We start from the raw sequence: 24545 nt of genomic DNA on the forward strand, positions 1-24545 counted from the left end.
CCCTTAAAACACTAATCAGTCTAATAGCTGAGAAGAAAATCTACAAAAATAAATCCTTTGCATCTCATATAAATTATAAAAAGTATTCAGAATATTGTGTCCAGAGATTTAACTTTGACCATTCCCCCTTGTACTGCTTCAGTAGCTATCAGATGTGATGCCCTTAGGCATCTATGTATAGATGTGTGCTATAGAGCATAGACCATATTTTATAGCCACAATGGAACTTTTGATGTGGGTTGGACTACTGGTCTATCCCACCTGCCATCCCATCCCTGGCAGCCAGCAACGCTTACTGCTTTAGAAGGTCAGTACCCTACCTCCCACAACTCTGCTGACTTTGACCTGTGAAGTGTCCTTCCAGACAGCTCAAAACCAGGCTGGTTAGATGGTGGATCTGGGTCCAGTAAAAAGTTGGAAGGCCCTACCTGATGGTTCTTGAGGGTGAGAGTGTGAGTATGCACAGGATAATGGCTGTAAAGAATGCTTCCCTGGGAAGCATCACTACAAAGGAAGAGTTGCCTTCCTCACTGGCACCCCTACAGCTCCCAGTGTGCTCCCAAGATGAGCAGAGAGACAACCATTTCTGGTCCTTGCCTTCTGCATCCTCTTCCCAAGGGCACAGGAGAAAGAACACAAGGAGCTCTAATATGCACCAGCTGGCATGGGAATGAAGGGAAATGCACTGCAGTTGGTGATGGTTGAACCTGAGGAGGTTCCAGCTACCCTAGGGACAGGGGCTGTGGAGGCAGAGGGGGAGGAGACAGTGTTTGAAGCCATACGTTGCCTGGGGAGGACAAGGAAGGAAATTCCAGGTAGGAAACCCTGGAGCAGTTTCCTCCCCCTTTGCCCTGATGAAACATATGCTTTGGCCTTTCTGAAGGAAGGTGTTTAGCCCTCAACACGCAAAGGACATGGCTCTGAGAGCTATAGCCATAAAATATAACAAATAACAACTGTAGTACAAGAATCCTACCCAGTCACTCCCAATCCCATGTTGTAGATTCAGACAGAAGCATATTTCTTTCTGAGCAAGGGAATGAGAAGTTTACCTGAAGGTCTTGCCAGCAATAATTGGAACAACTTGTACATACTTACAGGAGGAAGTGTTTGTTCCTTCTGTTGAAGCTTGTATCCTAAACATGGGTTCTGCAACACAGAGAAGTAACAACAAAGTTGTAAGAATACAGCCATAGCTACATTGTTATACTGGAGAAGCCTGAACGTAATCCCCCAGTGGAGCTTTCTTTTATTTTTTTTTCCCCGGGTAATCGGAAACCCAAGAAGAGAAAAAAATGAGATAGCTCAAGAAAGCAAAGAACTTCAAAGTCGATACAGCATGTTCTACACACACTGTGAATAATCAATTGCAGCAAAAATGCTCCATAGTCCTGAGAGCAAAAGCCAGGAGAAAACTGGCAAAGAGAGCAAAGTTTTCAGCTGTTTGTTACAGCATCAGAGGAAAGCACAAAGTAGTGCTTCTTGAAGCTCCACATGTTGACCCAGGAAATAATAGCTTCTTTTCACATTATTCCAAATGGACAGTCAGGGCACCCGGTCTATCACAACTATTGCTAAAGGATCTCAGTGACTTGAAAAAGAGCAGGGTCCATGAGTGCCACCACCTCTGCAGAGAGCTGTAGTTGGAAGGGAGAGCAGGACATGTTCCAAACAAAACAGAGACATAGCACCAGCCCTAAAGTGGTTACAAAGAAAGGGAAAAGCAGCAGCATTCTCAAGATGGCACATAATCTTGTAGGACAGCAGAAGGAAACAGACCTCAACACAAATCACACAAGGGAAGCACTCAAAAAAAAGTTAATGGAAGAAACAAGCTAGCCTAAAGCAAGGACTGAACTTCCTGAGATGCAGGAACCTCAACCACACAGCAAACCAGCGCCATGCATTTGGGTGGCTGTATGGGCTTTCACTGTCTTAGAGTCCAGGAAAACATACGGTGTCATGCATGAGTAATGAATTCAACAGTGTGCTTCAGGAGTACCGTCAGGCAGAAGGAAGAGTCTGCACTTCTCCTAAGGCTGCAATGTGATGTGTCACTACATAAAGGGAGGAAGGAAGTCAGGGTGGCCAACAACCAGCCTGTGAATACTAGGGAGCAAGTCAGACATATTGCATGTTCTGTAGTGAAATATTTAACAACATACCACGTGAGGCAGAAAAGATGAATCTGTTGCCTAATACCGTCAATTTTTAGGCAGAGTAAAACCGTACTTAAAATGTAACACTGCTCTGTAAGTCCTCCTATCAACAAAAAGTAACTGTAGTGATACTTCAAGGGACTTAGCCCCCAGTGATTTAAACACTAACATCTCACAATAGCCTATGTCCAACTAAAGTGCGAACACACTAATGACTTATTGACATTTGCAAGGACTGGAAAACACCAGCAGTGCCCCAAACCCTAAACACTGTAAGTCAGAGGAGACTTCGGTATTGGAAGTGACATTGTCTGGATCCAGGGCTGGGTGCGACCAGTGAGAATGACAGTACCTGGATGGGTTTGGAACTGAGCACATCTCTGCTCTAGCCACCTAGCAAAGGCCTACTCAGAGCTCCATGAAAAGACCTCAACAAGCAGCCACTGAATGTATTGCTTTCTGCTCTCCTTCAGGACACCACCATGATGTGCCACTTGGCATAATATATGCCAGCGGAGGCATTCATCAGGAATGCAGCCAGCCTTTTGAACATCCCGGCCTCCTCCTCTCCAGTGGTACAACAGCAGTAAAGAGGAGAACAGGACTGTAACAGCAGGCACTGGAAGGGACATAAGCACGGAAAGAGACCACTCAAGAACAAGAAATTTGGTTCGTGGGAAAGAAGTGAGCAAAGTACAGGGGCTGAATTCTTGCTGCACAAGGGAGAAGACAAGACAAGCCCAGTGGAATTGGTGACCAGCATGTCACCTCCTTTGAACAAGAATGGTTCCAACGGTTACAAGACACTTGCTATTAGCTATGTGGTCTCATACATATCCAGTGAAGCATCAGTGACAGGCCCCACTGAGAACATGAAAGAATATGGGCATATTCAGTAGCTCTTCTGTCAGGCAGTAGTGCCAAGATTTCAGAAGTAGCTCGCCACACACGCTGATGCATCAAAGGAAAGGCTGCAGGCATGCTAAATGCAAAATCTGGCAATCACACTGTTTTCCTTTATCTAGCCTACAAACACTGTCATCTCACACTAAAACCTGTCTCCGCCAGACATAACTTTCTCAAAAAAGCTAGTAGGACCCCAACTTCTTTGCCAAGCAGGATGTGTGCATATTGTAAAACCTTGGGATGTTCAGCTTACATCTTCACAGTTCCCTTAGCCAAACAGCAGTAAAGACAACTGTTTGTATTGTAGCCACATAGAAAGTAACCCTAATATTTAAATCATGAAAGTGACTTCTCACAGGGGTCATTTCCAGGAGTAACTCTGGAGCCACGTGATCCGTAACTGCAGGTGGGATGCTGAATGCAAAATTCCACCAGCCTGAAAGGAAACCATCTGGAAAAGGCTCTTAGTATGCCAAGGTAGCTTCGAAAGTGGTTAAACTACTGACAGAGAGTTACCTATCTACATTCACAGATCCTGCAGAGCTGTAAGGAATTGCTTGTAGAGCCCTGAGAAACAAAGCAATCTAGGCAACACATTTTCTGGAAGAAACAACTATATGTCTATAGAATCTGAAAATTCATATGCAGCTGCATGATTTACAGGAACAGGAGAAACAAGTGCTTTTTCAAAATACAGTTCCTAACAACTCAAATACTTTTTCACTGGGGCTGCTGGAGGCTGAAAAATGCAGGCTGAAAACTGCAGGCCAAGTTAGCATCCTCAATACAACTCCAGGATATTAAAAAGTACACTTAACCCTTCTTCATTAATTTCTCAGTCCCTGAAGTAGCTTCATTATTCAAGGTAATATGCAGGTATTGAAGTGCTGGATGTAAGTGAATTGTTCTCTGCTAAGAGAGAGAAGTTTCAGAGCTGCAGAAGCAGCTTTGAGAAGAGATAAAGAGAAAGAGATAGACTCTGTTAACTGAACTTACGTGAAGTTTTTGTCCTTTCTGTTGATACTGGTATCTTGCTGGTGCTCTCTGGAAAACACAAGAGGCAAGAAGTTATAACATGGAGTCAGATGACCCTCCAACAGCATTCTGCTCCGAGAATGGACAAGGTAAGCGGGAAAGAGGTGCTCAAAGATGCAAGCTTAAATTCTGCTTTAGTGGGCAGAGGCTGCAGTCAGACACCGACTAGCAAAAGTTTCCTTTCAGGAAAAAATATATATATATTGTGTCTACTAGTAGAACTAAATAAAAAAGACTGTTTCTTCTGAAAGAAGACAGTTGTTCAATGTCTCATTCTCCTCTGGGAATAACTGATCAGTGGCAACAGAAGAAATCATGCAGGTGGCTTTGCTTCTGGAAGCCAACAGTGTAAGTATTCATGCCTTAAGCTTCTAGGCAGTTAAATTTTGTGAAGACATGTTCATCTTCATATCACTTGAATTGCTGGTAAGTACATGCAATAATGTCACTTTCCACTTCAGGAAAATCTTCTAAGTCACACATGCAAACCCAGTCCCCTGTAGGATGACTGCTGGGGGCTCTGTGATGAAAACCAAACAGTTATTTTGCTGAAGAGAAGAGAAATGTTGCTCTTCCATACTGGTCTGACAGAGATTCTCTATTGCTAGTGACATAATGCCATGGACTTCTTGCACCCACTTGTTCAAATGGCTGATGGCAATGGGGCATAATGCTGCCATGCTTAGATCCCTACTAATGCCTGGCAGAATACAGATGGGAGAAAGCAGAAAGTAGAAAGTCTTTATTTAGGCTTCATAAGGCTTGTACAGAGACCTTGCTCCAATGACAACATCCATCTGTCCATGTGCTGCTGACTCTGCAAGCCACAGCTGTGCACAATTTCCTAGGTGTGAACAAATCACCCTTCAGTTGTATGCATCAACAATCTTAGTCTTCTCCAAGTTCTCAAAACACTTTTCAGCCTCTTAGTGGCACAGTTCAATAAGCTGCAGAAGTTTCAAATTCACAGATGGGAAAGGCCACCAATGTCAGGGAAGAAGTCTTGCCCTGAATCCTCAAGGCACACCAAGAATTCTCTGGTAGGCCAAACAAAAAGATTTTTTTAAAAAACTTCATGAGTTATTTAGGAAAAGGCAAATTAGAAAAATTTATACTCTGTTCTGTAATTCTGGATCAGTAGCCCTCTGCTCACTGTCTTCAAAGTCCACAGAAACTTGACTAGAGACAAAACTCAGTCCGTCTTCCCTTTTGACATCCCTCTCTTTAAGCCTCAGTGTGGAGCCTGTATTTTGACATCTTGCTTCCTAGATTTTCTTTTGTATTTTTTCCTTTTTGGTCCAGTGTTATTTGGTAAACGTCTTGTTTGCCTGGGCAATATGTCCCAGTTTCATTTCACTAATGTGTGACCACATGTTATGCAGCAGTTCCCTGATAGCCAGTGATGTGTGGCATGGGAAAGAGTATGACAAGTATGATTTTTAAGGTCAAAACCTTTGCATTAAGAGCACTGGCCCGTAGTCAGGCAGCTTTCAGGACCATTTTTTGGGTACAGAGGAAGTTTGCTGTCGTGCAGTTGGGCTGTCTGAGCAATTAACCTTTCTTAGTCACAACAGGAGACAGAACAGGTCTGACAGCTGCATAGCTGAGCATCTGGCACAACTGGAGCAAATTCTTCTTTCACTGTTAAAGAAACTATGTTTCATTTAGTGCCTGTGCTGAGCTTGATGGAGCATTTCTTACTGCCACCTCCCCAGTGCAGCTGTGTTGGTACATACGCCGACAGGAAGCTTCCCTGCCAATGGAAAATACATGTGAGCCTCCCACATCTAAAACTGAAGCTGGGAAACATGCTTGGAAAATGTGGCAAAGCCACACATTAGCAAGCCCCGATAGATACATTTGTGTTGGCAACATAGACAGTGGATGCCAACATTTGGAAGACGTAAAATTTGTGTGTATTGCTTATTGAGGACAGTACAGCACAATGGTAAGAGAGGCATTTTACTTCACCTGAGAAGGCCAGCACATATCCACACAATAAACCATCTAAACAAAAGAAGGAGACAGAAAAGAGGCTGCTTGTAGGGGACCATCAATACTTTCTGAAGTTGGAAGAGCTGGAAGCATTTTTCAGTCTTGATACAGTTGCTGCTGCAGTCTGCTACGCTATGGAGATGGCAGCCCACAGCCCCGCCTTCATCGTCATAAGTCCCCAAAAGGAGCAGCTACCTCAGACGCTCCTCCACTTCTGTCCCCTGGCACTTCTAGCAGCATTTAAATTTTGGTGAAGTGCTGTTTCCTGAAACTGTATATGTTTGTGCTGGGGCTTTCCTATTTAAAAATATTGAAGGATGGACAAGAGATCCTTGTTTGGGAGCAGGTCCCTGCAGCCTCTCAGTCCTTGGTACTCTGGTCAGCTCCATCTCCTGCTGTCTCCTCTGGCAAGATGCAGAAGAGACCTTTCAAGCCCCACAGGACTCACAGCAACCCACAACCTTGCTGTCTTTCTATCTCGATCCATCCTTCCAGGCAGGGAGCTTTGTCTGGGCTGCTGAGAGGAGACTTGGTGCCTGGGCAACAAGCTCTGCTGTAATACCTCTGAGGGAGACAGGAGGTCCTCCTCAGGCCAGACTTTTCTCCAGGGATAACCAAACATCCAACAGCTCTACCGAGTCCTCATGGGCTTTGGTTCAGGCCTTGAAGGTAGTTCTGAGGACCCTGACAGGAACAACAACCTGCACCCTGAGGATGATTCAAACACCACGAACACCATAGGTAGTTAGAGCTGCAAACAAGCTTTATGTCATCCTGAGGTTTACTTTCTGGCAGTGATTTAAGACTTAAACCTTTTGCATTGGTTGTGTCATTCAGGTGACACATGCTGAATTATACGAAGAATAAGCTACCACACTCTTTTAGAAAAGGGGAGTTTATGAGATCTCTGTTACTTGGTCTACAGATGGCAGAGTAGGGAGTAGGTGTGTAGAAGGTGAGTAAGGCCATAGTCTAAGACCTCAGAGGCATGCAGACACATGTAGTCAGGAACATTGGGACATCCAATGGATAAACTTATCTTTTGTGTCTTAAAACTACTGTGATTTTCACCTTTTTTCTGGTCCTCCAAGAAACAATTACCCTGAATCAAATTAAAAGAACACTACCCTCAATTCAAATATGTCCAATTGCAAGTGAAGTTTCAAAGCTACTCTAAGGGGAACTGCTGTGTCAAACTGAGAGATGGACACAGTTCTTTTTATGTGGAGGTCCAAATCAGTGATGCTGATTTGCATCAGTTGAGAATCTGACTCATTGCATCAGCCAGTTAAAAACAAACTATGGCTCCAGGTCACCTGTAACTATACCAGAGAGAGAAGAAATGCACTGATCTGCTTTAATCAAGTTCTCAGACAGACTGATGTAGATACTTCTCTTGTATTTGAAGTATTTCATAGTTGGCCACATGCTCTGTAGGTACAAGATGAAAGATGTCATTTTTATTTCTCTGCCATTTTCTTGCAGATAAGCTGCTGGCTACCTTCAGAAGAGGAACAGCAAACTAAAATTTAATGAATGATGAATATCAGATCCTTGTTGACTAGTGTACAACTTGGAGTTGTTAGTACCACTGCAAGTTCTACACAGGCAAAACCAGAAGCTTGCACATGCCACTGACTGTGTAGCTAATGAATTTACCTGCCTGCAGTTGAGTTACATGGACAGATGAGCACTTCTTGTTTCCTTCAGTTCAGGCAAAGTTGTCTCAGCCACTACCACTGATAACTCAAACTACATCAACTAACTTTCACAGATGTGCAGAATGAGCACTCACATAATGCCATGCACACAACCCAGTAGTTATCCAGCACCATAGACTTCTAACTTCTGAAATATTTCTGCAGGCATCCACCATTTCACACCATGAGTCATGCTGGGCACAGCAAAGACCCTTAGAGAGGCAAAAGGTTTAGGTCAACAGATTTTTAATGGAAAACACTTACACCACATTGAGATGTAGCTGTGGCATGCTCAACACTTTAGAAAGCAGTCACTTACCTAGTTGTCTAAATAAGGGATTATGTGAGCAAGTTTTCAAACATGAAATCGAAAGCTTTGGGTGTGGTATGAAGTATTCTCTCAGTGTTATTTATTTAGCACAGTGTGATCTCATATTCATGAGAAAGTCCATGAAAAATTCACTACAGGAATTCTGCCTGGCTAAAGTGACAAATTAGGATGCAAAAAGCAGTTACTATTGCATTAGCAAAATTGTGCACTATTTATACAACTCCAGGAGAACTTCGTACCTCTATTCTTTCTTAGGGGAGTGAGCATGAATAGGAGTGAATGAAAGTAAGAAAGTACCTCATATCATTTGGACAAGTTATAATCAGTATAAATTTAAAACCTCCCTGCCAGGGAAGGTTTAGGCTAGACATTAAGAAAAAGTTCTTCCCCCAGAGGGTGGTGGAGCACTGGAACAGGCTCCCCAGGGGAGGTGTCATGGCTCCAAGCCTGACAGTGTTCAAGAAGAGAGTGGACAACACCCTCAGACACATGGTGTGAACTGTGGAGTTGTCATATGCGGGGACAGGAGTTGGACTCGATGATCCTGTGGGTCCCTTCCAACTCAGGACATTCTATGATTGTATGAGAATAGCTCCCACCGCTTGTTATTAAGACTGATTAAAAAAACATTAGTCTACCTATTTTTATATTTGTTGCATTTTAAATCCACACAGATGGCTGTATAGACAAGGATTTATGTTTCTTTGAGTAAAAATTAGAAAATTCAGAAATCTATGTAGGTTAATACAGTTTATGTGTGTTTTGCACGTGTAGCAAAAATTTGTAAAAGAGCAAATTCAGCAGTTTCAAGTAAGAGCAAAGTTAATGATAACAGCAACAAGGAGTTACCATTGCATTGACAATTACCATTTAAAACAGAAAATTTTACCATTTTTGAGAAAGACATCAGGGAATAATAAAGCTCATTGCTCAATGAAAACAACAAAGACATTTTTACAATTGTTCTATTGAGAAATACTATTTTTTCTATGCTTTGGAGCACGGAATTGAAATTAGCAATTTTCAGACAAGTGACCTTAGTGATAAAGGTGTGGTTTTTCCTATTCTTGGGAAAACAAAACAAAACAACACAACACATTTGTCTTATTCTACATGTGTTTTTTCCTAATGCCCAATGCTAGTTAGAGACAAGGCATCATGCTAGATTGACCTTTGGTCAGGCCTTAGAGTTCTCTTTTGTGGCATACACCAGCAAAGAAAATTTCAACTAAAATAGTTAAAGTTTGAGAAATATCTAGGGAATTAAAACCAAGATTTTTGTACTGAAAATCACTAATCTTTTAGTGGAAAGAAAAATAACCCCATGCCCAGAAAAGCCATCCTTATCTACCCTCGGTCTTAAAGCACCCAACATAAAGGGAAAGGAGGATCTAGTTTGCAGACAGCAGAGCGCACACAATAAACATGCCCAGGTGAGGTCATTAAATTAACTGTCATAATTAAAGTTATGGTTCCCATAGCAGAGCAGGTCAGTACAACCATAAGAAAGTCAGGCCCTCTGAGGCATCTTTCTTTACTCTACTGTTGTCCTATCTGCTGGAGGTGGAAGGAAGCAACCTCTCTGCCTACTCTGAGAGGTTCAGCCCTCTCAGATATCCACACATAAGTTTCCTCCAGGGTCTTCTGGGAAGCACTGGACCCCAAAGTCTTCTCCAAAAGCCCGTTGGCAGGAAATAACACATAAGAGATAAATACACTGAGTTTTTTTCATCCTTTAAAAACCCTCAATAACAACAAACAAAAACAGACAACCAAACCAACCACTAACAAAAAAGCCCTCCTCTTTCTTATGAATTGTGCAGGACTTCACATACTATGAGATGTGAGTAATGACTGCCCTTCAAGGCTCATTACTAAGTTTGGATCCCAAATCTGTCATTAAGCTAGCAAGGGGAAGAGGTCAGGGAATGTGGGGGAAGGAGGGGTGAGGAGGTCACCGTGCAGGGAGTCTGTCCCTGTTTGCCAAGCAGATGTTGCCCTCTGAGGCCTTAGGGATCCATTGCTCTTAAGTCACCAGATGTTGCCCATGCTGTTCCTTAAATCCAGGTGGGAAATTCCATCATCAGAAGAGAAAACAGGAGTAATTTTACTGGTAATTTATAAGCAACAATAAGCAAAGGGGGCTCAGATGTATGTGTAGCAACCAAATATGCATGATTGATTTATTCAACCAATGAATGCTGCCATGCCTGATTCTATATTATCAAATATCACCGAGATGTTCCAGTTCATATATCACTGAGTTTCCAGTTCAGATCTTTACAGAAAAGAGCCAGATGCTAGGTCTAGATTGGAGTTTGTCCCATATTCAAGGGAGTCTTCACGCATGACTGTGTTTTAAGCAACTTACGTTTCACATTAGACAGATTCAAACGTACCAGTTATAAACGCATGTAACAGGCCTCGCCTGTAAAAATTTTCTTTCAAAACTAAGCTCTTATCTCCCTGAAGTAGGAGTGTTTTGCTGTCATTTAGCACAGCCCAAAAGGAAGTTGAAAAATTCATGTCATGAAGCATAGGACTGAGGTCCCACATGTGCTCCCCCGCCACAACTCCTTTCCTCATCTGGGAAAGTAACAGAGGACAGCCAAGCTTTTTTTTTTTTTAATTCTTTTCATTTTTTGTATTGTTTTTGTATTGTTTCCCAGGCAGAGGGCCTACAGCTGAATTTCGGAGACTTCAGTATCTTGGAAACAGTATAGGAGCTCTCCATGTAAGGAGCCAATGAGCAACCAAAAAGCTGTATTAATGGAACCCAAGAGTATTTACAAAGTTACACTGGAACACCTACCCATTTTTCCTCCTCATAATATTCCGGTAAATAATACTTGATCTTTTATATCAATATCCTGATATCTGATTGTGATTATAATACCATATAACACATAAAAAATCTTACCACTTGAGATTTTTTAGTTGATAGAATATCAAACACACAAAGTCAACACAGACAAGTAGTCACTATGTGATCATGAAACAGCAGATAGCCAAAGATAAAGCCCAGTGGCAAAGATTCACATTTGTTTTTCTATTTAAGTAAATGCCTATCTTTTAGAGCACAATGTGGAACAGGAAAGCATTCCTGGTAAACTCTCATTGCAACATCTTTAAACCCATTTCACATATGAACAGAACTTCTGCTTTGTTTGATAATGTGTGCACATTCATTTGATACTTCACAACTGGCTAGACACTGGAGTTTGAATTATCAGAGCTGAATTAGTCAATGTCATATTTAAGAAACAAGTTTTCAGCTGAACTGTGGCCTCCAATGCACTTGCAAAGAAAAACAGTACTGCATTTGTGTACAATGGAAACACTCACAGAATTCCATCAGAAGTAATTGGGACTTCCTGTAAATAATAAGGAAAGGAGCCCTGCAAAAATAGTTATCTATAATAATTTAAAATCACCTGGGTAAGTATGAATGCTGTCTGCCTCATGATAAGCTCTGGACCTCCAGAAAGAAGTCTAAATCACAACGCCTGAATTAAAGTACATGAATTACATTCGTACCTTTGAATAACATTCATTCGAATACATTTGTGATTTTGTCTTCATTATTTTAGAAATCAAAAGAAAAACCTATCAACATCTGTGAACGTAAAAGTGGTGGCAATCAGAGCCATACAAATATCACTTAAAGACAAAGAGAGGAGTGCTGGTTTAGAAGTTCAACTTAGACGTGTTTTTGGCTAAATGAAAGCTTCCCCACAGGCCCATAGTGCCTCTGCTGCTCATGTGTACTATGCGAATTAGAATAATATTCATTTCCCTTCATCCTCTTCTTGTCTTGACTATTTAGACTTGATGTTGGAAAGTGTCTCACAGAAAATGCTGATCTCTCCTGAGATGTGTAGGAGGTATCCCATTTGTCTAGGTAAGGAAAAATGAACATCTCAGCTTCATAGCAGACAAGTCAGGCCTGATTAACTTTCTTAGTAAACCTAATAGATTTCAGTGGTTCCACTTCCACTTCATCTGCAAGGCTTTCCCCTCCTCCAAACCTTTTTGTCATGGTGGCAGATTTGATACATGGTATTTCTTAATGTGATAGTAAAATAAAGAGTCAAACCTTACCATTGGTGTCCATGATGAAAACACTGGCTTTAGTACTGTCATTTCCTAGTTTGCTGCTCACTCTGCATGCATATTCCCCAGCATCAGCCAACGTGGCTCTATAAATGTGAAGCTCAGAGTACTTCCTGTGAAATAAGAAAAAACATGTAAACGTCCTGTACTGGCGTAACAGTCACTGTATCAACAAACGCACTCTTTTTTATCTCTCAACAAAGAGTCCTGTTTTCTATTCTTACTGACAGGTTGATACTATCCAGGTTTGAAAGAAAGGAGTGGAATAAAAAAATATATCTCTTACAGGCTGCTGGAAAACAGGCATATTAATTAACTAAAATGAAGATACTTGTTTATTCTCCTCTGCTTGAGAGAAGTCTCTGTTCTTAGAGGAAATCTGAAAAACTTGTCTCTCAGCTGAATTGTTGGCTAACCAGATGCCACGGACATGGCAGCTCATACTGCCAGTAGCAGAGTACTGGGTAAGTACTGTAGTTTCCAACATCTGACTAAATAATTATGAGATTAGGACATGCCACTTTCTTTAAAAGCCTCTGAAACCCCAATAGTAAATCATTATTACAGGCAGGGGCACAATTTGCATGAAGCTACATTGTGTTCCTGGCTCAGAGACATAATTTAATGAGTTTCCAAGGTTTTAAGATTAGCTTTTAAAATGCAGAACATAAATTTGGTAGGAACATGTTCTGTTATCACCCAAAGGGTCCCCAGGTCCTGTGATGGCAATTACCTAGACTGCAGAGAATAACTAGTTTGGCGAATATACACACTTCATTGCTTTTTTCAGTTTATGTTTAAAAGAAGTGCTTTGGTGAAGTTTTTGTAGCAAAGCCTGCTCATTTATCTAGAATAGTCACTTAATAGAGTGCATGTGCATTGGCTTCCCTAAGTTGGCTTACCCCACCATGAAGGACTGAGCCCCAGGAGGTAGGAGTTCTTCACTCATCAGCATGTCTAGCAACCAGTGTTGATCTAAGCAATGTCTGGGGAGTTGTTTTGCTTCAGCACAGCCATGTCTCCTAACACTCCTTGCAGAAATCACAACTGGTTACCCATTCTGGGAACCACTGAGCAGGGATGGGTTCAGACCAGAAACATGTTTGTTGTCGGAGGGGGCTTCTGGAGCAACTGAAATGTTCAATGCCACTTTCCAACTCATGCTTCTGAGCCATCCCTCCTCTAGCACAGTAAACTATCCCATCTGCTTATCAGCATCTCAGCCTTTCCTGTCTCTACGCAAAGGTTCTACTGCTGAAGAGTCAGCACTGTGACCCTCATGAGATGAGAGCAGTGTGCTAGGTGGACCTCAGCTCTGATAGAAGCCCACATTACAGGGGTTTTCCCTTATGTCATGAAAGAGGGCTGTTTTCTTGAGGCCTCTCGAATTGAAAGAAGGAAAAGCAGCCAAGCTAGGATTAACAATTTGCTCAGGTTTGCTCAAATGGTAAACAATTGAATATTTGACTATTTGTGCTCCCTTCTCAAGCAGTGTTAGAACTCAGTTCTCAATACTGAATTAATTAACTGGGCTGCATTTCAGATAGCCTACAAGAACAGACTGTAGCTGGTGGTCATCATGAATATGTGAGAAAAAAACATTGTTGTCATACTGACAGAAGTGTCCAGAAGGTGAAAGCTACTGCCTCTTTGTGTGGGAATTTTGCACATGACTAACAGTTACGCTTATACCACAGTAAAAATGGCCTGCTCTTTAATCTCCCTGCCAGCCATCTACACATCTGCCTTTGCAACAACCTGCTGAGGACCTGTCCAGGAACGTCTGGCAGCAGTCTACACCAAGTAACAACTTGTGTGGACATGCAATATTTCCTATATCACACAGCTTATCTTTCAGCCATGCTTGCAGACATTTTTATAGATGGAGACCAGGCTGTAGACTTAGGATGCTTCAAAAAGCAATGTAAACAGGCTCAGTATTTTGAGGAACTCACTTTAACCCAATGATAGGTAAGAAGCACAGCTGCAGCTGTATCATTTTTATTTGGGCACCCACTGTATGTCTGCTGTGGTATCTTTTCTGCTCCATGTGATATTAAGTAATATTGATGCAATCAAACTTTGTGGCACTCTTGGCTTTTGGAAGAAACTCCTTACCCTGCATATTTAGTTTACTGTCTTTGTTTTACACGATATCTCCAGGAAAAGGCAAGGAACTGTGTCTTCCTTTTATGGTTTTAAGATTATATTAAAATAAGTGAAGCAACCATTTTTCTTACAAATCTAATTCTAACAAGTCCAATTTATTGTTTTTATAAAAACTCTGTAAAGAGCTTTTTCTCTGAGACCAGGAGAAATAATGTGAATATTTATAGCCTTAAGAATATTATTGAGACATATCAGGACAGAATTCAAAACAGTCAGAGCAGATGACTCATTAGTGGCTGTAAATGAAGCAGCTTCCCAGCAATACAGTACTCCACCAGTACTCACTAAAGCCCCTAATAAGGGATTCAGTATAGAAATGCTCATCCTTTTCTCAGTCTATACCATGCTATACCAAAAAATGCCTCTCCCTACGAGATTTGCTTCTGCTGTATCTTTAGGTCATTGTCACTATGACACTGCTGAGCTTGTATTCATACATGAAAGAGGAAGAAATACATCTGCAGAAGGCAGTCCCAGCCCACTTTATCTGACTGCTTGAATTAATTTTGCTTCCAGTCTCCATCTGTCATACAGAATTGCCTGTCTGTGGGCAAATATCCAGGCTAAGCTTGGATGAAGCCCAAGAGAGAGGGCACTTGCACATGAAGTTTTCTTATGCAGTGCTGTATTTGACGCCACCAGCTAGGTGAAGTGGCAAATACCTTCCCTCTGCCCAAAAAACCTCAACCTTGATAAAGGAGTCTGACTCTGTACAGCACACTACCCAAAACAAAAATGTGTAGGCTTCACCTGGGTTTGAAATCAGAGAAGGAAAACTAAATGTTACCAGTACAAATTGGCAGGCATGGAAATGTTAGCTAGCAGTTGAAAAGCCCTTGTCTGGTTCCTGATTTTTTCTGTACCTCCATTGACACAACGGAATAACTCAGAGCTTGGACACACAGAACAATCAATCATGGCATCATGAATCACCAGCAATCCTAAGAGCAGCAGAAACTCACCAACTGCATGCTCTTACTCCATGACAAATCTGATGTAAAAAGTGAGTGCTTTAAATGTCTTCCATTAAATCTTAAACTCATTCAAACAATTGCTAGGGGAAATCCCATGGGCAAGGCTGCTTGAAGGTAAAGGGGCCCAAGACAGTTGGTTAGTGTTCAGGGACTGCTTCTACCAGGCTCAAGATCAGAACATCCCAACACATAGGAAGTCAAGGAAGGGAGCCAGGAGACCTGCATGGTTAAACAGGGAACTGCTGGGCAAACTCAAGTGGAAGAGGAGAGTTTACAGATCATGGAAGGAGGGGCTGGCCACTTGGGAAGAATATAAGGCTGTTGTCAGAGCATGTAGGGAGACAACTAGGAAAGCTAAGGCCTGCTTAGAATTAAACCTGGCAAGAGGAGTCAAGGACAATAGAAAGAGTTTTTTCAAATACATGGCAGATAAAACTAACTCCAGAGGCAATGTAGGCCCACTGATAAATGAGGTGGGTGCCCTGGTGACAGAAGATACTGAGAAGACAGAGTTCCTGAATGCCACCTTTGTCTCTGCCTACTCTGCCAGAAGCTGTCCTGAGAAGCCCCATACCCCTGAGGCACTAGAGGAAGTCAGGACAATGGAGGAGTCTGCCTTAGTTGATGAGGACTGGGTTAGGGAGCAATTAGGCAATCTGGACATCCATAAATCCATGGGTCCAGATGGGATGCACCCACAGGTGCTGAGGGAGCTGGCTGACATCATTGCTGGACGACTCTCCATCATCTTTGCTAAATCTTGGGAAAGGGGAGAGGTGCCTGAGGACTGGAGGAAAGCAAATCTCACTCCAGTCTTCAAAAAGGGCAAGAAGGAGGACCTGGGTAACTACAGACCGGTCAGCCTCACCCCAATCCCTGGGAAAGTGGTGCAACAACTTATCCTTGGTGCCATCTCAAGGCATATCAAGGACAAGAGGTTCATTAGGGGCAGTCAACATGGCTTCACCAAGGGGAAGTTGTGCTTGACCAACCTCATCACCTTTTATGAGGACAGAACGAGGTGGACAGATGATGGCAGAGCAGTGGAAGTGGTCTACCTTGACTTCAGTAAAGCATTTGACATGGTCTCCCACAGCATTCTTACAGCTAAACTGAGGGAGTGCGGTCTGGAGAATCGGGTAGTGAGGTGAACTGCAAACTGGCTGAAGGGAAGAAGCCAGAAAGTTGTGGCCAATGGGGTGGAGTCTAGTTGGAGGCCTGTATCTAGTGGAGTGCCTCAAAGGTCAGTACTGGGGCCGGTATTATTTAATATATTCATCGATGATTTGGATGAGGGAATAGAGTGTACTATCAGCCAGTTTGCTGATGACACTAAGCTGGGAGGGGTGGCTGACATGCCAGAAGGCTGTGCTGCCATTCAGCGGGACCTGGACAGGCTGGAGAGTTGGGCGGTGAAAAAATTTCATGAAATACAACAAGGGCAAATGTAGAGTCTTGCATCTGGTTAGGAACAGCCCCAGGCTCCAGTATAGGTTGGGGAATGACCTATTAGAGAGCAGCATAGGGGCAGGGGACCTGGGTGTCCTGATGGATGGCAGAATGACTATGAGCCAGCACTGTGCCCTTGTGGCCAAGAAGGCCAATGGCATCCTGGGGTGTATTAGAAGGGGTGTGGTCAGTAAGTCGAGAGAGGTTCTCCTTCCCCTCTACTCTGCCCTGGTGAGACCACACCTGGAATATTGTGTCCAGTTCTGGGCCCCTCAGTTCCAGAAGGACAGGGAACTGCTGGAGAAAATCCAACACAGAGCAACAAAGATAATTAAGGCAGTGGAACATCTCCCTTATGAGGAAAGGCTGAGGGAACTGTGTGTCTTTAGTTTGGAGAAGGGGAGGCTGAGGGGTGACCTTATTAATGTTTACAAATACATAAATAGTGAGTGTCACGAGGATGAAGCCAGGCCCTTCTCAGTGACAACCAATGGTAGGACAAGGGCTAATGGGTTCAAAGTGGAACACAAGAGGTTCCACTTAAATATGAGAAGAAAATTACTCTCAGTGAGGGTGCCAGAACACTGGAACAGGCTGCCCAGGGAGTGTCCTACTCTGGAGACATTCAAAACCCGCCTGGACACCTTCCTGTGTAACCTCATCTATGCGTTCCTGCTCTGGCGGGGGGATTGGACTAGATGATCCCTTCCATACCCTAACATTCTGTGATTCTGCGATTCAGTTTCTCTTGACTTCCCAGTGTAATGAGAAGGGGCACACTCATTTAGTGTGAGTCACCTGCTGTACTGTCATATCATCGCATATCAGGGCTCTGCAACCTCTGAATCAAACACCCTGGAATCATCCTAGCAAGCTTAGAGGAGTGATCCCCTGAGTTCATTTTGCATGCAAGGCAGTCTTCAGAAGGCTATGCTTTGAGGAAGCCTGCATTGCCACAGACTCTAAACTTCTAAACTCTTAAAAAACTAGGAGAACACAGTCAGCATCTTCCGCTCTTCTGCAAATCCTTTGAACTGATAGTATTCACATGGGCCAAACGCACCAAATGCACAAAAACCACCAAGCTGCGGTAGTATCTTTTCCGTGCCTACTCCAGGTGACAAGCTACGGTCTTCATGTTCAATTTGTGAGCTAGACACTTCATCCTTCTGTCAGATATTTTTTGCAATTTTTTAGAAAAATAAAGCTAAACAGCCAGAACCTGGAAGCACTTTTTTTTTTTTTTCTCCAAACAATTAACAGGTTTTATTCTGTCATCACACAGTGAGAAACGTGATTTCTTGCAAAATATGACATTACCAAAAGTGACTTCTGGACATTGGGCCCTACTTACAAACTTTGCAAGGTTTTTATAAATATGTAGGAAGTGCTATTCTCAAGTGTTTGGATTGAAGGAGTCAATTAGACTGTGGTATCCTGTAAGCTAATGGTTCTTCAGAAACACAGACTACTTTTCATGTAGCCATTTGACCTTTAAAATAGACATTAATCCCAGACAGCTCAACAACTACTCCAACCTTCTTAGTTGATCTTTCCCACACTTCGTAATAGTAAGAAGTTCATGCTAAAATGCTTGTTGTACCATATGGCAGCATAGGAACACAACAAACATTTATCAGTGTTCTGTCATGAAAAAAAAAACAAAAAAACAAACACAGAAAATAAGCAGGGGGAAAGCTCTTTGATAATTTATATTTCTTTCCTTTTGCATTGGACCTTTTTAATGTGGCTTTGTTTACTGTAATCTGCATGTGCCTTTGGGCATTTGCACCATATTTTCCCCCATTTTCCTTCAGCTTTAGGACATGTGCCTGTCCCACTTTTTATCAAAATACAACCTATCTTCTCTTAAACTGTTCACATCTACTCAGTCCTGGATGCAATGCACACATAGACAGCAAAAGAAGAATGGCAAAGCACTGATGTGTCCCCAAACTAAAATCTCAAGGTAGAAAGGCAAGGAAAATCATGCCGGTGTCAGCAGACATCCCTGGTCTCTCCCCTTTCTGTACTCTACATCTAGTGACTTTCACATCTCTAACTGGAAGAGTTTCTCTGTTCTGCACTGACATTTCTGTTTTAAAACAGAAAACAGAAGAGAGAAATTCCAACTATGAGTTATACCCTTGTGGCTGACGTAGTGCACGGCAGTGCGGAATCCTGGTCAATGCCTGCACTATGCCCACTTCTGGTGGAGGAATAGGACTTCAGATTCACATTTTCTAGAAAAAAAGTCCCAATTTTAATTTTTTTCATATGTGTCTTCTGGGGAATTTTAACATGTTTTGACAAACTGACCTGCAAATAAGTCTCTTATGTTCCACACGCATGTTCAGCTCCCCAAAGTTTTGTGAGGAAAAAAAATGAGAAAGGGAGCTCAGAAGGCAGTTACTGATTCAATGCTTACCTGATAAAGCCCAGCCCCAGAAGGTGAAATCCTGGCTCTAGTGTGTTTGGTCAATCAGTATCAGCCAGAGAAAATACTGCTTACCCCTCAAAGGTGGCACTGTGTTGCTAAGGAAGCTGAGGGCCAGGCTCTGACCTGAATCATTTTTTTACAGAACAGACTGAAAATACAACTCTGATGGAGACATATGGCCCTGCAAATGAGTCCAGACAATTTGCCGGGCTATCTGCCACTTGGAACAGTTCCATTTTGCACATGCTGGAAGGAGACATCACAGGTTCCTTCTTGCCATCTGTGTGAAGGTGGCATAGGAGATGCAGTGATGCTGCTCTCTCCCCCTTCTCATCTCACCCTGTGCCCCAGGCTTGGGTAGAAGAAACTGCAAGGGAGAGCAGGATGTCGGGTTTTTAACCTGAATAACTCTGAAAAGCCAAGCTCCTATTTGATTCGGGCTGCTGTTTTTGCATAAGAAAAAAAAATTGACAAAATGTATGGGGGCACTTGACACCCTGGATGGAAAGATCTCTTGCGGAGCCCACACCAAATCCTCTGTGTCTGGTACAAAGGGAGGGCATGGTAGAGTGCAGCAGATAGCACCCTGCCTACTGAGACCAGAAGTGAGAATTGAAGGGCTCTGTTCAAACGGATTTTCATAGCTTCCTTTGATGGACAAGTAGCTACAATGGAAACTTTTTAGCCCAAACAACATGGTAGAGACCAAACAGCAAAAGCCTTCTCCTGTCTCAATGCAGAAAACGCATTGTATAGCTTATTCTCCTTCCCTGCAGAAACAAGGCACCAGGCCATCAGTCACATGTAGTGGACACTTTCCGCCAGTGAGAAGGATGAGATCTGCAGATTGCTACTTGTCTGACATCTTCTAGACCTGTGGCTTGTTCTCCATATGGTGGAATGCATTTGGTAAAGAACTACTGCAAGCTTGCATAAAGCATTTCAAGCTAATGCAGACAGCATTCAGCCCTTCTTAAGGACTAGATTGCTTGCAATGCAAATCTCAAAAACATTTCCAAATCTACATTGCTTTGATGATTTTAAATATTCTTGGATTTTGGACAATAAACATAATGTACCTCTGTTCTTGTCAGTAGTTTAATAATGGTATTTCTCCAAGGTTTACTGGTTAACATGATAGCCTTTGGCTATCAGAAAATAAATAAAAATTGAAAAAGGAAAATTATTATGAAATATTTATGCCATACTACCACTTCATCCATACGTTCAAGAAAAATAACCTCAGTATCTGTTTCTTGCTCCATAACTCACAGCTTTTAGCTTTGTCATACTGCAATTAACAGCCTCAATGCTTGTGTTCTGGCGTACAGCTGTCCAACCCCTCCCAACCCCCCTTGCGAGATATGTCTCTGTACTTACTTTTGTTTTTTGGGGATCTTGATATTTTCCGGTCTGTTTTTTTTTGTTATTTCCTTTCCATTCTTTAACCATTTGAATCTGAGTGCAGGGTACTCTGAAGTGGTTTCACACCTTAGCACTAGCTTCTGACCCACAGCAGCCTCTTGGTTTTTCATTTCCTTCAATTTGGGAGGCACAGCTAAAGAAATAAAAGAACATGCTGGTGATTAGGCCATCATCAGAAGGGAAAACAGTGCTAACTCAAGTTCAGCTAAATAATCCACAGAGAGCAAAACCCCAGCCAGACTAGCAACACTTCTACACTAAAACCTGAAAAATAACAATCATTTCTGTGTTACTTGTATCATCCTTAATGCATATGGGCATATTCAATGACACTCTAGTTTGGCCATTTGGAGTCTTCCAACGTGCATCTTACAACCTGCAAGCCATACGCAGCCTTAGCAAGAACTAAAGTCTTACTTCTGAATAAAGTATGAAACACTAACAACACTTAATTGATTGTACCTAGACACAAAACAGTATGCTGAGACAGGCAGCCCTGGTAGGTAATACAGACAAGGAAAGGGAGGGTGTTCTTTCTTGCTGTGTTATTTATTTTGACTGCTATGAATCAGGGGCTTTCCAAAGGTTTCAGGTGCAATTGATGTGACAGGGAGCTAAAAGCATAAATAAAAGCTCAACAGCTTCCCTAACCTGACAGAATGGCTTTTGCTCCAGCCAAACATTATAACCCACATTATATGCCTACCTCAAACCTCAGCGTGGCCATATCCTTTCCCTGAGGCAGGAGACAATGGGCTTGGAAGCCCATCAAGAGAATCAATATCAATTAAGGGTATTTTGGACCCAGAAGGGGACACTGCATTGAAAAAGCTCAGCCAATGACTTCTGCACACTGAAGGGCTCCATCTGATGCATCTCAGTTTCTACTGTGTTGTAGCAATAGTACTTCCTGTGTGGGTAAATCTCAAACTATTTAGGGCTTTCTAAGTTAAAAACCTCTAATATTCCAGAATTGGTGCTGATCTTTGAGCACAGGCTTCACAAATAGATACAGTCCCTGTGTGAGACACTACCCTTCATTTGACCCTGTGGATCAGCCATAAACAAGCCTATATCGCGCTCTATTATTGAAGTAAAAGACTTAGTTCAACCTTACTTTCACTGGAGCTTGAGATAACACCTTTACCTTATGAATGGAAAGGGCTAATATGGGGACCTACAGATGGTCAGCTGATGGGTGATAGCTTGTGAGTCCATCCTGGCTCAGCTGTGCCCCACTGTTGGTCTGTACCTCTGGGGAGTCAGTATTCCCTTGCAGCACCTCTAGCTGCAGCATGTTTTGTTTCTTGAACAGCTGTAATAGTGTTGAAGGAAGCAAACGGCCAGCATTGCCAAATGGTTCGTCATAATATGCAGATTAGAAGCGTTCATTGTGACACCAGCAGGTTTGCAATATAGTCCTGTACAAGAAGAAGTTTTAAGAGACTAGAATACACTTGATTATGTTTTGATACCTGTTGCTTTTGTGTTTGTGGAGATTTGCTAACACCAATTGCCCTTCATTATTATTTCAATCAAACAAAAACCAAGCAGCACCATCATGGTGGTAATTCTGAGAGGTGTATACAAAGAACTGGATACACATATGCTTGATAAGCAGCTGCCTGTTGCAGGCAGCATCATGGCCTGTCCCATACATGAGGCAACATTCCTGATACCAGGAAAGCCCAGAGAAGCCAGGGAAAGTCTGATTTCCTTGGAAACTGGGCCCAGAGTAGAGCAGCCTAAACAATGGTGGCTGGGAAAATGTAGTCTGCAGTGAATGAGCATGTCAGGTGGCGCCTGCTGGGCCACCACAGAAGACAGGACAGGGGCAGAGCAGCCTTTGATAAGTGGAAAACTTCTGATTCACAGGAAGGTGACAACCTCTTCCATGCATTTCTGCTGGTGTGAAAAAGAAGTCCCTGGCAGAAACTCTTAGGCTAGATATAAGCAAAACGTCTGAGGAAGAGATCTTCTCCTGGGAGGGTGTTCATGGAGGTTTTACACATAGGGTAGGCACTGGCATCAGTGTGGCACTGGAACATATCAGGTAAGGCCCAGGATTTCAAGACCAGAAATAAATTTGCCACAAAATGTCTTATCATATGTTGGTTTCCATTTTTCAGCCCCCACTGTATAATTTTGGAAATTCCAGCATTTATCAAAATGCTACCAAAACAATTTTTGCTTTCTGAAAAAGAAATGCCCACACATCATTCTGAAATCAATATGTTTAAATACAGGTACCTTTATGAGCATGTGTGTATTTGTATATATGTATGTATATATATATATACTTACATAAGCACACTTTCAGGTATTTACCCAAAAGAGAGAAAGACTTTTTGAAAGATACCAATCTTCAAATTTTCCAGCAGGAATAATTAGCATTAATTAATAGTCTTGCTACTGAGGTTTGTGCTGATATTTTCATTCTGTCATTAAAGAGTTAAGGTTATAGTCACTACATAAGAAAAGGAACTGCAGAAGTGTAAAATAAAAAGGCAATACTTCTTATATTAGCATGTTTCACTTATTATAGTCCTAGTCCATACCTTGCTTAAGTTAAGAGAATAACCACAATTGCAAATATAAAAATTTTTGTGCTTCAGATTTCAACTGGTTATTGATTTTCCTGTCAGACTAGCACTTGGAAATTGGGAATAAAAGGGAAATGCCATTTTGTTACTGAATTTTATTTTAATTCAGTATTATCTGCTCAAAACTACTTACAGATTTTTTCCTTCATCGGAACTGTCAGTGGAAAAAACCCAAACAAACAAACATTAAATTAATATGCTCAGCTCTTGCCATAATACAGGAGTTACTAGGAAACATAAAAGAGGGTTTAATCAATGGCAGTGAACCCCACTAATTCACAGTAATTCGCTGTCCAAGCATGCGTGCTCTCCAGGGAAAGCAGTAAAAGCTGTTCACAGACAGGACAGAAAAGAGATTGTTTCTTCTTTTTTTCCTTTTTCTCCTTTTCATTTACACTATGTTTTTTTTTTTTCCTTTCAGCTGGAGTTTTGCAAAAACTAATTACACCTGTCAGGCATATGAGAAATCTTGTGTTGATAAAACCACAGCATTGTGTGTATGGAGTGAGATCAGCCACAGCTTCCACTGGTGCAAGGAGCAATTGACTTTCATCACAGCCTGTGCCAATTTCTCCAGTGTCAGTAAAAGACGACCTCATCCAAGGGGTAAAAATTCTTTTAAATAAGGCAAAAATGCTTATAATGATAACTAGACATTGCCAGCCCACCCTGCCTCCAACCCTCGTCACCTCCCTACCCCCTCCCCCTTTCTCCCCATGGCATCTCCTGCCAGACTGGCGCCTTTCCACCACTACTCACTGTGCCTGTCATGCAGCACCACTTCTGCAGCTGGCAGCGCTTCTGCCTGCTGCTCCAAGAGAGGCTTGCTGCTGGGGCAGAAATGGGGGGAAATGGCAAGGAAAACACCCTCTGCATCTCCCACACATGGATGGAGGTTAAGGTGCCAAATGGGACAGCATGACTCCGTCAAAATGCATGGTGAAAATGGAAGCATTTCCTGTGGGCTGCCTTTTGGGAAGCACCGTTGTGAGCAGCTCTGCTATGGCGGTAGGTAGCCCTTATATATGCTATCCATCACAGAATGACAAGGGCCAGGTACCAAAGAAAACAGATAATCTCAAAGGGAAACAGCAGAAATTAAGTGTGGAAGCACCCTGAAAGTGGCAGTACTTGAATGAAAGGTGGGGTGGAATTCACTTTATGTATCCACTTTATGTGTATTACTTGTGCTGAAACCTAAGAGGGCCTCACATTTTAAGATACAATTAGACACACAGAAAGACAC

The 24545-nt window shown here is 42.3% G+C and overlaps 1 protein-coding gene across 12 annotated transcripts in view; it reads right to left on the bottom strand.

Moving 5' to 3' along the window:
- NRG1 (neuregulin 1) overlaps nt 1–24545 on the bottom strand; it is a 474741-nt gene that overhangs the window by 131996 nt on the left and 318200 nt on the right. For 7 of the 12 annotated variants that reach the window (XM_065045636.1, XM_065045631.1, XM_065045634.1 and 4 more), the window contains 2 exons: nt 20652–20829; nt 12228–12352 (listed from right to left, as the gene is read on the bottom strand). In XM_065045636.1, the coding sequence (XP_064901708.1) occupies nt 12228–12352; nt 20652–20829 (303 nt within the window). Of the gene's footprint in view, nt 1–1098; nt 1150–4061; nt 4110–12227; nt 12353–20651; nt 20830–24545 lie in introns of all 12 variants that reach the window. The other 5 variants (XM_065045628.1, XM_065045629.1, XM_065045627.1 and 2 more) reach the window with 2 other exon arrangements.

The sequence above is a fragment of the Columba livia genome, chromosome Z, assembly GCF_036013475.1.
Source record: "Columba livia isolate bColLiv1 breed racing homer chromosome Z, bColLiv1.pat.W.v2, whole genome shotgun sequence".
In the NCBI taxonomy this organism is placed as follows: domain Eukaryota; kingdom Metazoa; phylum Chordata; class Aves; order Columbiformes; family Columbidae; genus Columba; species Columba livia.